This window comes from Myotis brandtii, unplaced genomic scaffold (assembly GCF_000412655.1).
Source record: "Myotis brandtii unplaced genomic scaffold, ASM41265v1 scaffold188, whole genome shotgun sequence".
In the NCBI taxonomy this organism is placed as follows: domain Eukaryota; kingdom Metazoa; phylum Chordata; class Mammalia; order Chiroptera; family Vespertilionidae; genus Myotis; species Myotis brandtii.
The window spans coordinates 24,465-38,268 of NW_005356985.1; the positions used below are offsets into that span (position 1 = coordinate 24,465).

At 56.3% G+C, this 13,804-nt stretch overlaps 1 protein-coding gene and 1 pseudogene across 1 annotated transcript in view; one reads left to right on the forward strand and one right to left on the reverse strand.

The window, feature by feature from the left end:
* Nucleotides 1–343: 343 nt before the first annotated feature.
* Nucleotides 344–2,815, reverse strand: LOC102242946 (annotated as a pseudogene).
* Nucleotides 2,816–8,405: 5,590 nt separating this feature from the next.
* The window catches only part of MAN2B2 (mannosidase, alpha, class 2B, member 2), a 37,230-nt gene continuing 31,831 nt past the window's right edge, over nucleotides 8,406–13,804 (forward strand). The window contains exons 1-3 of the mRNA XM_014538276.1: nucleotides 8,406–8,631; nucleotides 9,956–10,102; nucleotides 13,007–13,112. Coding sequence (XP_014393762.1) covers nucleotides 8,494–8,631; nucleotides 9,956–10,102; nucleotides 13,007–13,112 — 391 coding nt within the window. The 5' untranslated portion in view covers nucleotides 8,406–8,493. The remainder of the gene's footprint in view (nucleotides 8,632–9,955; nucleotides 10,103–13,006; nucleotides 13,113–13,804) is intronic.

The following is a 13,804-nucleotide window of genomic DNA, read 5'->3' on the forward strand; positions in this document are numbered from 1 at the left end:
CATCAGAAAGGAATGCGTCTACACTCTTACAAAGCCCATTAGAAATAAACAAGTAGCCCTGACTGGTTTGGCTCAGTGGATAGAGCGTCGGCCTGTGGACTCAAGGGTCCCGGGTTCGATTCCGGTCAAGGGCATGTACCTTGGTTGCGGGCACATCCCCAGTGGGGGGTGTGCAGGAGGCAGCTGGTCAGTGTTTCTCTCTCCCCGATGTTTCTAGCTCTCTGTCCCTCTCCCTTCCTCTCTGTACAAAATCAATAAAATATATATATATATATAAAAGAAACAAGTAAGAAGCTAAGAAACTCTCAAAGGCATTTTTTTTACAATCCTCCCTCCACAGTGAGGTAATGTTAAATAATCCAACCCATTCACAGAATGGCTCCGCATCTGCCCTGGTGTCCTCTGCCACAGCCCTGCGTGCTTACACAGGCCTGAGAGTCTCCTCAGCATGGTTACTGGATGACCTGACGCTGTTCTGTCAGCTCTGGGCTCAGCCTCCTGTTTATACAGGACGCTCAGGACAAATAGGAAGAAAGCGGCTTCTCCCTCTGCAGCCCCACTTCCTCCAGGACCATAGTTTCCTCCACCATATGGTCCCCCATGTTCCTGCTGCCACCGAAATGTCCACTCTTCATGGGACCATAGTTAGATGGTTGCAATTTCCACTTCCATCATTTCCTCCTCCGGAGCTGTCATCGCCACCTCTGTAGCCGCCCCCCCACCCCCCTCCCCCAGGTTGCCATATCCGGGTCCACCACCAGAGCCTCCTCTTCCCCCTCCGTAACCAGGTCCTCCAGGCCCTCCAGACCCATTTTAGCTGTCCCTCAACCCACGGCCACTTCCATAGCCATCAGGTCCTCTAGAGTTACTTCCTGGTCCTGGTCCAAAATCTCACCGCCGCCTTGAGAATCTCAAACCAAAGTTGCCTCCTCTCCCGCTTCTAGAACTTGGAGCTCCCTGCATTTCTTGTCCAGACAAGCCTGCCTTCTGCACGATGACCACGGGTGGTTGGTATTTCTGCCACAGTCTTAGCCACAGGGTCATGCTCATCAAAAGGAACATCCAAAGCCTCTTCCCAGACTGCCTCTCAGTGATTATCTCCATGGTAACCATTTTTCCTCCTCAAAGTCATCTCCAAGACGATGTTCCTCAGTGTCCCCTTTAACCCCACCAACGAACAGCTTCACAGGTACAGAGCCCCTGGCTTTCCAGATTCCTCTCGCAACAGCACCTTTTGGCCCACCGACTCTCCCATCAATTGAATGAGGCCTTGCAGCCATGGCGGCATCAACCTCAGCCATGGATGTGAAGTTACAAAACCAAGTCCTCTTGATTATCCGCTTGCAGGATCTCTCAAAAAAAAATTCATAGCAGTTCCTCAGACTTTCTTCTGTGGTTTCAAAGCTCAAGCCACCAATAAAGAGTTTACGGAATTGTAACTGTTCAGTTGCTTCAGCCCGATTTCCCGCAGCCAAGCGAGATGAGAGAGAGCTCTGTGGTCGAAGGCCAACCAGACTGGTCCTGGCGCTGTCGCTAGAACTGCCGCCACTGGAGAAACTGCAAGGCTGGAGGCACATCTGCACGCTCAGCGGTGCTGCTGCTACTCACCAATTTTTTAAAAAATAACTTGTTGAATATTTTTTAATCCAATTTCTTTATTGTTTTATAAGCTATGATTGCAATCATAAGTAATATGACATGTTCCCCCCATGTTGGACTTTATACAGTGGAATCAATCCTGCGAACATGCGTCTCCCTGTGCGACGCAGGCCCATAGATCCCTCGTTTCGATGGCTCCGTGGCAGTTTCTCTGATTTCTGTGCATCGGGTCACCCGGGAAGCTTGTTAAACCGCGTTGCTGGGCCCACCCCGACGGTGGCTGGTTCATTTGGTCTGGGTAGGGCCTGGTCACCTGTACTTCTAACAGCCTCCCAGCTGATGCTTGCACTGTGGTCTCGCCGCACTGTGAGACGTACTCTTCTCTGTTTCGTCACGCTGTTACGGATGGGTCTCTGGGCCACTCGCCATCTGTAGTCATCATGAACACCACAACTTGCTCAATGGCCATAATCCCTGAGTCCCATCTACTCCTGAACAAACAGGACTTGGGCACTCTTTGGCAGTTTTCTCTGGAATTCCCCCAAACATTTGATGCCTGGAAACCTCTCTACGTGTGTCTGCACAGAGACACAATCTGTACTGTCTGGGGTTGCAGTGAGTTGCTATGTTGAAGTCTTACCGCCATGCCTGTGACTGGACCTTCTCTGGAAATGGGATCTTTGCAGAAGTAATCCAGTTAAGAGGAGGTCGTGCTGGAGTGGGCGGGGCCTTAACCCGCTAGGATGGGTGTCCTTATGAGAAGAGGCAGAGAGGCAAGATAGCTGAGAGAGACGGTAGAGGTGGAAGTAAGTTCGAGGGAGGAGCTAAGTCAAGGAACCCCAGGAACTGCCGGGAGCCCCCAAGGCTGGCATTGGTGAGAAAGAACCTTCCCCGTGAGCCTTTGGAGGGAGCACTGCCTTGCTGGCACCTCAACTTTGGACTCTGGTCTCCCAGAAGTTGTTCCAAGCCCCCCAGTTTGCGGCCCTCTGTCATGAGGGCTGCCCAAGAACACGAATACAGGGGGTTCTGAAACTCGCTTTTCCCCTTGAAGATGTGTCAAGTGTATTTCTTTTTTGAAAAAATTTATCAGGGTGACATTTGTTGACATGATCATACAGGTTTCAGGTGTGGGTTTCTATGTTACAAGATCTGTATATTGCACCGTGTACCCAACACCCAGAGTCAGATCTCCCATCACCATATATTGGGACCACCCTTCCCCCCACCACCTTCCCCCCCGGCAACCACCACACTGCTGTTTGTTCTCGAGTTTTAGTTTTATAGCCCACATATGAGTGAAATCTCTGGTTCTTAGCTTTTTCTGACTGACTTACTTCACTCAGCATAATGTTCTCAAGATCTATCCATGTTGTTGCAAATGGTGCCATTTCATCCTTTCTTATGGCTGACTTGTATTCCATTGTGTATATGTACCACATTTTAAAAATATATTTTTTTATTGATTTCAGAGAGGAAGGGAGAGGGAAAGAGAGATAGAAACATCGATGATGAGAAAGAATCATTATCGGCTGCCTCCTGCACGCCCCCAACTGGGGACCAAACCCGCAACCCAGGCATGTGCCCTGACCAGGAATCAAACCGTGACCTCCTGGTTCAGAGGTTGACGCTCAACCACTGAGCCACGCCGGCTGGGCTGTACCACGTCTTCTTTATCCAGGCCTCTATCACAGGACTCTGGTTGTTTCCATGTCTTGGCCGCTGTGAATAATGCTGCAATGAAAATAGGGGTGCATATATCTGCGAATACATGATTTTTGAGTTTTTCGGGTGTACACCCAGGAGAGGGACTGCTGGGGCGTATGGTAGCTCTATTCTTAATTTTCTGAGGAATCGCCAGACTGCTTTCCATAGTGGCTGCACCAGCCTACATTCCTACAAGCAGCGAATGAGGGTTCCCTTTTTCCCCAACCTCTCCAACATCAAGTGTATTTTCTTCCTCCCTCCCTCCCTTTTTTGATCAGCTGCCTCCTGTATGCCCCACACTGGGGATCGAGCCTGCAACCAGGGCATGTGCCTTGACTGGGAATCGAACTCTGACCTCCTAGTTCATAGGTCGATGCTCAACCACTGAGCTATGCAGGCCGGGCTATGGGAGGATTCTTTTTTTTTTCTTCTAATTATTCTTTATTGTTGAAAGTATTACATATGTTCCCCTTTTCCCCCTATTGAGCCCCTCAAGACTGTCCCCCCACCCACTGCCCCAGGCCTTCAGCACCCTATTGTCTGTGTCCATGGGTTATGCATACAGTGGGGCCTTGACTTACGAGTGTCCTGACTAACGAGTTTTTCGAGATACGAGCCGTCTCTCGGCCGATTTTTTGCTTTGAGTTGCGAGCTAAAATTCGGGTTACGAGCCAGCTTCAGATACCCCACCGCTAGTTGGCACAGTGAACGTCACAGTGAACGCCACAACATCAGCCCAGCATCACGTGTCTCACTCGTATGATTTGACATACGAGTAATTTGAGTTACGAGCTCCGTCACGAAACGAATTAAACTTGTAAGTCAAGGCCCCACTATATTTGCATACTAGAGGCCTGGTGCATGAATTCGTGCATGGGTGGGGTCCCTCGGGGTGGCCTGGGGGATCGGGCCGAAATCGGCAGTCCAATGCCACCTGCCGCTCCTGCCCGCCTCTCCCGCTCATCCTGGCCCTGCTGTGCCTGCCACAGGCTCGCGCCTGCTGCAGTGGCACTCGCCAGCCATGAGCCCTGCACCTGGTGCTCATCCGGAGGGGCGTGGGGGGCCACCTGGGATGCTATCGGCCCTCCGGGCGGGCAGTGGGACACCCTTGCCGGCCTGGGATCTGGATCCGTCCCGCTGACGGTCGAGCTGGTTGTTGAGAGCTACCTGGCGGCCACTTTCATATCGTTTCTTCCTTGTGGAACGTCTGGGGAGGGGAAGCGGCCGCGGTGCCCAAGGCCAACTTCCAGGAGGCCACTGGTGCTGTTGGGATTGTGCCATTGGCACTGGTCTGTCGGTGCCTGGCCCATTCTCCGGAGATTGGACCTGCAGGACTACTGAGGGAGTGAGTGGCTGCCGCTGGGCTGGTGGGCTGCCAGGACAGGTGGGTCAGCTGAGCGGCGCTCCCCCTGTGGTAGCACACTGACCACTAGGGGGCAGCTCCTGCATTGAGTGTTTGCCCCCTAGTGGTCAGTGCGCGGTCATAGCGACCGGTCTTTCTGTTGTTTGGTTCCTTAGGCTTTTATATATATAGACAAGGTCTTTGGTTGATTACCTCTCTCCCACCCACTCTCCCCCACCTTCCCTCCGAGATTCCGCACTCTGTTCCCTGCTTCCATGTCTCTGGATCCACTCTGTTGATTAGTTTATTTTGTTATGTAGAGTTCACATATGAGTGAGATCATGTTATACCTGTCTTTCCCTGACTGATTTATTTCACTTACCATGATACTCTCCAGGTCCCTCCATGCTGTCTCAAAGGGTAAGAGATTCTTTTTTTTACTGCTGCATAGTATTCCGTGGTGTAAATGTACCACAGCTTTTCTATCCACTCATCTACTGATGGGCACATAGGCTGTTTCCAGACCTTAGCTATTGTAAATTGCTCTGCTATGAACATAGGGGTGCATACATTCTTTCTGATTGGTGCTTTGGGTTTCTTAGGATATATTCCTAGAAGTGGGACCACTGGATCAAATGGGATTTCCATATTTAATTTTTTGAGGAAACTCCATACTGTTCTCCACAGTGGCTGCACAGCCTGCATTCCCACCAGCAGTGCACGAGGGTTCCCTTTTCTCCACATCCTCGCCAACACTTATCATTTGCCGATTTGTTGATTGTAACCATTCTGGCAGGTGTGAGGTGACACTTCATTGTCATTTTGATCTGCATCTCTCGGATGATCAGTGACTTTGAGCATGTTTTCATGTCTCTTGGCCTTCTGTATGTCCTTTTTGGAGAAGAGGCTATTTAGGTCTTTTGCCCATTTTTTAATTGGATTGTTTGTCTTCCTTTTGTTAAGTTGTATGAGTTCCTTATATATTTTGGAGATTAACCCTTTATCAGGCGTATCACTGGCAAATGTGTTCTCCCCTGCAGTGGGCTCCCTTTTTGTTTTGTGGATGGTTTCTTTCGCTGATGGCTTAGAAAATACCAAGTGTATGTCCTTGCCTGCAGGGCCTGCCATGGCCTGACACCCTCCAGCGCCAGCCTGGTCACTGGCCTGATGAATCACAAGGGCCCCGGGTCCCTCTGGTGTCAGCCCTGCCTCAGGGGTCCTCGGGGAGATTCCCCAACAGAAGACCCTAAAAACCGTACAGATAGAAGGTGAGCGGTGGCCTTGGACGGCCAAGCACCCGGCTGACTGAGCAGGTGTGTGAGTTGGTTATGCGCCTGTTCACACAGATAGGCCCCCGGCGGCTGGGCTGCGGCTCTGAAGCCCAGGCCCGGACACACGGCTGCTTCACTTCTTGGTGGCAAACCTGGCTGGCCTGGGGACCGCGGCACCCCCCCCCACCCCCCATGTCATGCCTTCACCGCAGAAGCACCCGTGTTAGTTTTCCAGGGCCACCCTGACAAGTACCACAGACTGGAAGTCCCAGGTCCAGGGCTAGAGCCTGACCCCGAAGGCCTGAAGCACAGCTGAGGGCGGGCCCGGGGCCACGGCAGGGCGGAGGCAGGCGATGCCGTCCATGCTGCGGGTCCCCCAGGGCATGGGCACCAGTGTGCCCTGGGCAGTTTCCCACCATGGAGCGGCAGCGTGAGCCCCAGGCCTGTCCGCTCGCTCCGGAGGACAGAGGGGCTGCGGTCACGGGGACTCGGAGAACGGGGAGGCGCCCATCTGGCCGCCGCCCATGCATACCCCGAGGGGCACGCTGTTCCTGCCTCGAGACCACCTGAGCTTCGCCCTCTTCCCCTGCAGCCACGGCCCTCGGGAGCCGTCACGGTGTGCCCTGCCCGGGGCAGGTGACTGTTCGGCGGGAGACTCGCGCCTCCCTGGCCGGGGGAGCACAGTGCCCCCCGCCTTCCTCTGGACAATCAGAGCCTGTCCTCTGTAGGGTCCCACAGTGGGAGGAGGTCAGTGCCGTGTCCTGTGACGTGGTCCGGGTGCGGGGCGTGGCATGGCCATCGCAGGAAGCAGAACGGGCACGCTTGTCAGAGGCACCCAGCGGCTTAGCACCTGCCAGTCACGCATTCCTCACGCCCAGTGGCCGCTCTGAGCCCGGAGGTCCTCCAGTGCCCTCTGCTCGGGCCCTGAGTGAGGGAGAGGGGAGTGGGTGAGGGAGGGGGGATGTGGGTGAGGGAGAGGGGCTGTGGGTGAGGAAGAGGGGCTGTGGGTGAGGAAGAGGGGCTGTGGGTGAGGGAGAGGGGAGTGGGTGAGGGAGGGGGGATGTGGGTGAGGGAGAGGGGCTGTGGGTGAGGAAGAGGGGCTGTGGGTGAGGAAGAGGGGCTGTGGGTGAGGGAGAGGGGAGTGGGTGAGGGAGAGGGGGAGTGGGTGAGGGGAAGTGGGTGAGGGAGGGGGGCTGTGGGTGAGGGAGAGGGGAAGTGGGTGAGGGAGAGGGGGCCATGTTTCAGGCCAGCCTGAAGGGGGCAGCACCCACCCACACCCCTGGGCTGAGCGCGGCCCCCTGGCCATGGCGAATGGGGCGCTGTGTGCCTGGCAGGATGTGGGCGCAGGTGCGGGGCACGTCCTGTCTGCCTCAGGCGAGAGACCCGGGAGGCGGTGGAGCAGAGGGACCCCGACCTGCTTGAGGACGGCCTTGTTCTCCGGGTGCGTTGCCCAGTGAATGACACGACAACACGGGCAGCGCGGGCATTGAGCACGTGGTGCTCAGGTGGTCCCCCACCACAGAGATGGCCCAGGCTGCCCTGATGCGGCCTCGCCAGGCCTCCAGGTGGCCCGGGGACGCCGCAGTGTCACCGCAGTGCGTGGCACTGAAGCCACAGCCCTCCGCTGCCACCCCAGTTTTCGATGCGCCGGCTGGGGGGCAGGGGGCTGACGTGTCTGTCCAGGGTCGCCATCCCGCACCCGGATCTGACCCTGGCTGTTTAGGACAGTCTGCTCCTCCACCAGCTCGGTGATCTCGGCAAGGCCTTCTGAAGGCCAGTTGTCCTCCTGAAGGTGGAGTGCCAGGCCCTAGCACGTGGCCCAGATTGGGGCTTCCTGTGAGGGAGAGGCTATCAGGGCAGGCTTCCTGGTGGTGGCACTTCCCAAGCTGAGTTTGGAATTGAGTTTTGCAAGACAAACACGGAGCCCAGGAGTCCATCCCAGAGGGTGGGGACGCCAAGAGAGAGCACTCAAGAGAGCCACAAGCGAGGTGAGTGGGCACTGGGCACTCCCTGGCTGAGGGGACACCTGGCAGGCTGCCGGGCGAGGTGGCATTTGGGATTCAGCTTAAAGATGGACAGCAATGGCCCCGGCTGAGTGGCTCAGTGGGTTGGGGCATCATCCTGTACACCAAGAAGTGGTGGGTTCGATTCCCGGTCAGGGCATGTACCCAGGTTGTGGGTTCAGTCCTCATCAGGTCACGTGTGGGAGGCAACTGAACGAGTTTTCTTTCTCTCTCACATTGATGTCACTCTCTCTCTCCCCCACTTCCTCTCTCTAAAATTTTTTTTTTTTTAAAAAAGGTGGACAGCAATGGCCTGAAAACGGGAGATGGGGGCCGATCACTGGAAGTTGTTGAGCAAGCACCACCCCCCCTCGCCCCCCCCCCCCGCAGGGCAGGGCTCAGGCCACACCTAGCCCGGGGCTCCCTGCTTCCTAATCGCCTACTTGCTCCCTTGCTCCCTCCCCTGGGTCTGGGGGGCGGGGTGGGGGCAGCTGCCCAGTTTGCTGCCTAGCGGCCTGCCTGCTGGCTGTGGACGAGAAGTCCCCGCACCGGCCGCTGCCCGCCAGGCTCTGGGATGGGGCTGCCGCGCTGGCTGCCTCTGTTCGCGCAGCTGGTGGTGCTGCAGCTGCCAGGGACCTGGGCCGAGGACACCATCAGGGTCTTCGTGGTGCCCCACAGCCACATGGACGTGGGCTGGCTCTACACGGTCCAGGTAGGTGCGGCCCCCTCTCCCTGCGCAGCCCAGCGTGGGTTTCTGCGCCGGGTCCGCGCCAGCGTGGAGGGGTCAGCCTGCCTCCAGGTGTGCCTCTGGGTGGGTGACTGGGCGGCTGACCTTGAGCCGATCACTTCCTGCCTCTGAACCCAGCTTCCCCCCCAGCGACAGGCAGCCAAGGCCAGAGGAAGGTGCGTTGGCCTGAGTCAGGCCGTGGTCAGCCCTGCTCTGGGGGCTGCTCTGGGCCCGTCCCCCTCCCGCAGGGGGTGCAGGCCTCAGACTTTGCACTGGTTCTCCCTCTTCCTGCCAGATATTGGCGGGACTCCGTCCCTCACTCCCAGGGCGCTCTACTCCCCTGGTGAGGCCTTGCAGGCACTCGCTCCCCTGGTGAGTCACTTGCCTGGTGAGGCCTTGCAGGCAGTGGCTCTGCAGTCTATCCCTCCCACCCTCTGCCTGCGATGGCCTGCTTCCCACCAGAGAGGAGCCCCACAGCTGGGGGGGGGGGCGGTGGCTGCACCCCTTTATTACGAACGTTCTCTGTGTGCTGACGGACACGGAGAATCGCTGAATGAGTGAATCGGCACAAAGAGAAAAGGCGTGGAAGTCCCCGATTTTCTTGTTTCTGGGCTGCCTCTCACTCTTTGGAATGAGGGAGGAAATACCTATACAAATGAGCAAAGGCCGCTGTGGTGGGACCCGTCACTTTGCGAAGGACATTCGTGTAACAGAGACACGGGCAGGAAGAGGCTGAGGCCGAGGGTTCAGTCTGGTCGGGGGCACATTGGGAGCCTCTGGGGTGACAACTCCTGTAGATGGAGCTGGCTTGGGGAGGGGGAGCATGCGTGTCACCCCTTTTACGGAAGAGGAAACAGGCCAGAGAAGGTCCCAGGTCACTCAGAATAACCCTCCAGCCTGCTGACTCGCTGCCCAGTGCTCACCCGGAGACCCTGATGGGAAGCAGCTGGTCACCCCCGAGAGCCCCCACCTGGGGGGAGGGAGGCAGGTGACCTCAGGGACCGCTCCCTACACAGCCTTCCCTGCATTTGAGCCCAGCAGGCCCCGGAGGGCCCTGGGACCTAGTTCCTCTCCTGGCTCGGGCCGCTGGCCCCTCCGGGCACTGCCCGGGGCGGGTCATGGTCCGACTCCTCGTCTCTCCGGGACAGCGTGTTCTCACCGAGCTGGCGAGCGTGTCCTTTGCTGCGTCCCAGCCTCCCTGTGTCCGGGCAGTGGGTGGGTCCTTGATGAGAGCAGAGAGAAGGCAGCGGGAGCGGGGAGGCCGGTGCAGGCACGGTCCCTGCCCAGCTGGTGACCCCCCCACCCCCAGGAGAACATGCAGATCTACGCCGCCAGTGTGTACACCTCGGTGGTGCGGGAGCTGACCCTCAAGGAGCACCGGCGCTTCATCGCCGTGGAGCAGGAGTACTTCCGGCTGTGGTGGGACCAGTTCGCCTCGAGGACCCAGAAGCTCCAGGTGACGGGTGGCACGGGGCAGGGCTGGGCGGCCCCTGGGCTGGCACAGGGCTGCTGAGATGTGGCACGGTCGGCGGTCCCTCCAGGCAGCTGCACAGACCCTGGCCTCCTGGCCCCTCATGAAACCGCAGCCCCGCTCCCCCGCCGGGCACTGAGCCCTGCCGAGTGGGCCCCCTGCACGGGCCTCCTGGGGTGGCCCTGTGCCCACCCCTGCAGCCTTCATTTCCGAGTGTGCGCGGCCATGGGCCCGGACCTGGGCACCCCGACCACGTGCAACGGTCCCCGTGGCTTATAAGCGGTGCAAAGCTAAGAAGGCTGATCAGGAAGCTCCGGGGCCCCCTGGAGGGGTGTCTGAAGCTGAAGCTGTGGAGCAGGGGTCCTCAAACTTTTTAAACAGGGGGCCAGTTCACTGTCCCTCAGACCATTGGAGGGCTGGACTATAGTTAAAAAAAAACTATGAACAAATTCCTGTGCACACTGCACATATCTTATTTTGAAGTAAAAAAACAAAACGGGAACAAATACAATATTTGAGGACCCCTGCGGAGTCATGAGGAGGAGCCTCCATTCGATGGGGCCGTGGCCAGCGTTGGGCTCCTGCTTTAAAAAAATGAATATTGTAATGGTTTCAGAGAGGAAGGGGGAAGAAGAGAGAGAGAGAGAGAGAGAGAGAGAGAGAGAGAGAGAGAGAAACATCAATGATGAGAGAGAATCATCAATCGGCTGCCTCTTGCACGCCCTCCACTGGGGATCGAGCCCGCATGTGCCCTGACCGGGAATCTGTGACCTCCTGGTTCATAAGTCGACGCTCAACCACTGGGCCAGCTGGGCTGGGCTCCTGCTCTTTACACATTTCTTCATTGGACCCTCCCTACTGGCTTTATGGGGGGCTAGTGACCCCGCTTTACGGAGCTGGGGAGGCTCGCAGAGGGCAGGTGACGGTCCTGTGGTCACAGCTCATATGTGACAGGAGGGATTCTGAACCATGCATGTCTGACAAAGTACGTTTCTCCAGGTGTCCAGTGGGCGGTCCACACTTTCTTCCATGGACGCGCCAAGCCCAGTTGTCTGTCTCCTACCCCCACTTCCCCGCCGGGGAGCGGAGGGTCCCAACAAACACCCGGGCAGGGAACTCAATGGCCCAGCGTGCTGGGAGCAGGGGTTTTTGTCTGTTTCCTCCATGGCTGGATCCGCAAAGCCTGAACAGGGCCTGGCGTGTAGTAGGTGGTCACCTAAAACAGCACGGAGTAGGGGCTCATTCCTTATTTGTTGAGTGAATGCAGTATAAATACTGCGCCTTCATAAAGCAAATAAAAAAGACAGTCTGTGAACAGCAGGGTGGCGACATGGCCCACGTTCTTTGGCCATTAGTTATGTTCCATTCTCCCATTCATTTACTTAAGATTATCTACTATTCTTCCGATATTTCAAAAACATTAGAACAGCGGTTCTCAACCTGTGGGTCGCGACCTCTTTGGGGGTCGAACGACCCTTTCACAGGGGTCGCCTAAGACCATCGGAAAACACATATATAATTACATATTGTTTTTGTGATTAATCACTATGCTTTAATTATGTTCAATTTGTAACAATGAAATTGGGGGTCACCACAACATGAGGAACTGTATTAAAGGGTCGCGGCATTAGGAAGGTCGAGAACCACTGCATTAGAAGCACGTTGGAAGACGTGGATGAGATGAAAGTCTTCTGAAAAGACACATGCTTTCAGCATGTCATGAGAAAAACCCAAACTGCAGGACGTTCTCCAAAGGACTAACCTGTGATCTCCGAAACGGTCCCTCCCGTGAAGGCCAGGCCGGGCGAGGAGCTGTTCCACAGGGAAGGTCGCGGGGCGATGACAGCTCACAGCCACCCCTGGAGGAGGATGTTCGGGGAGCTCTCGGCAAACTGTGGGGGAAGTCTGGGGCTTAGCTAGCGGTGTGCGAGGGTGAATCTCCTGATTTTGATCATGAGGCTATGATTAAAATGATCTTTTTCTTCCCTGACGCTAACTGAACTTCTGCGGGTAGAAGGCATGCCCTTGCTAACTGATACTTTCAAATGGTTTAGAAACACACACTGCACAGAAAGACATGGGGGAGCGTGAAGGAAACTGGGTAAAGTGAGCCTCGAAGACTCCAGCCTGGGGACCCACGGAGCTCTTTGTACAATTCTTGCACATTTTCTCTAACTTTGAGATTGTTTCAAAAGTAAAAATTTAGCCTGGCCAGTGTGGCTCAGTGGTCGAGTGTCGACCTGTGAACCGGGAGGTCACGGTTCGATTCCCGGTCAGGGCGCATGCCCGCGTTACCCGCTTGGTCCCCAGCAGGGGGCGTGCAGGAGGCAGCCGATGAATGATTCTCTTTCATCATGGATGTTTTTATCTCTCTCTCCCTCTGCCGTCCTCTCTGAAATCAATAAAATATATATATATATTTTAAAAAGTAAAAAATTAAAAAGCTATAACCTGCAGCAGCCACAGGCCAGGTGCTGCTCTGGGTGGAGGTTTGCCGTGCTGAGCGGGACAGTGTCCTGCCTCTGCAGAAGGAATGAAGGTGGGAGTTTCAGGGGAGGCACCGCGAGCTGCTGGCACATGTCCCCGCAGAGCCACCACGCTCTGGGGTTGACCTGGCCTTTCCTCTGTGCCTGCCGCACCAGGTCCGCGAGCTGCTGGCACATGTCCACGCAGAGCCGCCGCGCTCTGGGGTTGACCTGGCCTTCCTCTGTGCCGCACCAGGTCCGCGAGCTGCTGGCACATGTCCCCGCAGAGCCGCCGCGCTCTGGGGTTGACCTGGCCTTTCCTCTGTGCCTGCCGCACCAGGTCCGCGAGCTGCTGGCACATGTCCCCGCAGAGCCGCCGCGCTCTGGGGTTGACCTGGCCCTTTCCTCTGGCCTGCCGCACCAGGTCCGGGAGCTGCTGGCCCACGGACGCCTGGAGTTTGTGAGCGGAGGCCAGGTCATGCACGACGAGGCGGTGACGCACTTTGATGACCAGATCCTGCAGCTCACAGGTTCGGCCACCACTCCTGTAGCCACCCTTTCGGGGCCTCCATTCGGGGTGGGACTTGGTGCCTGAATCCAGGTGCTGGGCTTCGTCCTCCCCTCTGCGCGGGGGACTGTGGCAGTGCGAACGGTGACTGGCTAGTGCCAAGGCCTAGCTCTGACCGGGAATGCTAGACCCGCTAGCCTGCTGGGCCCTGGCCTGTGAACCTGGCCCAGGGATGTCACCTATCGTGTCTCAGTGTCCTCCTCGCTAAGATGAGTTTGATGATACCTACCTTAAAGGTTTGTGTGAGAAATAGATTGCAATTATTGAAATAGAGCACTTTAGTGAAGTGCAGTGTTCCCTAGTAAATACTCATTAAAGGTTTGATGCCTTTCATCATTACACCACCATCACCACCACTCCACCTACAATTCACCAACATAGCCATCAGCACCATCACCCTAACCACCTTTACCTCCTCCACCACCACCATGACCACCATCACCATCACCATCATCACCATCACCACAATCATCACCACCATCACCATCATCACCACCACTACCACTATCACCATCACCACCATCACCACCACCATCATCAACACCATCACCACCACCATCATCACCACCACTATCACCATCATCATCACCACCATCACCATCACTACCACTATCACCACCATCATCATCACCACCACCACCATCATCACCACCA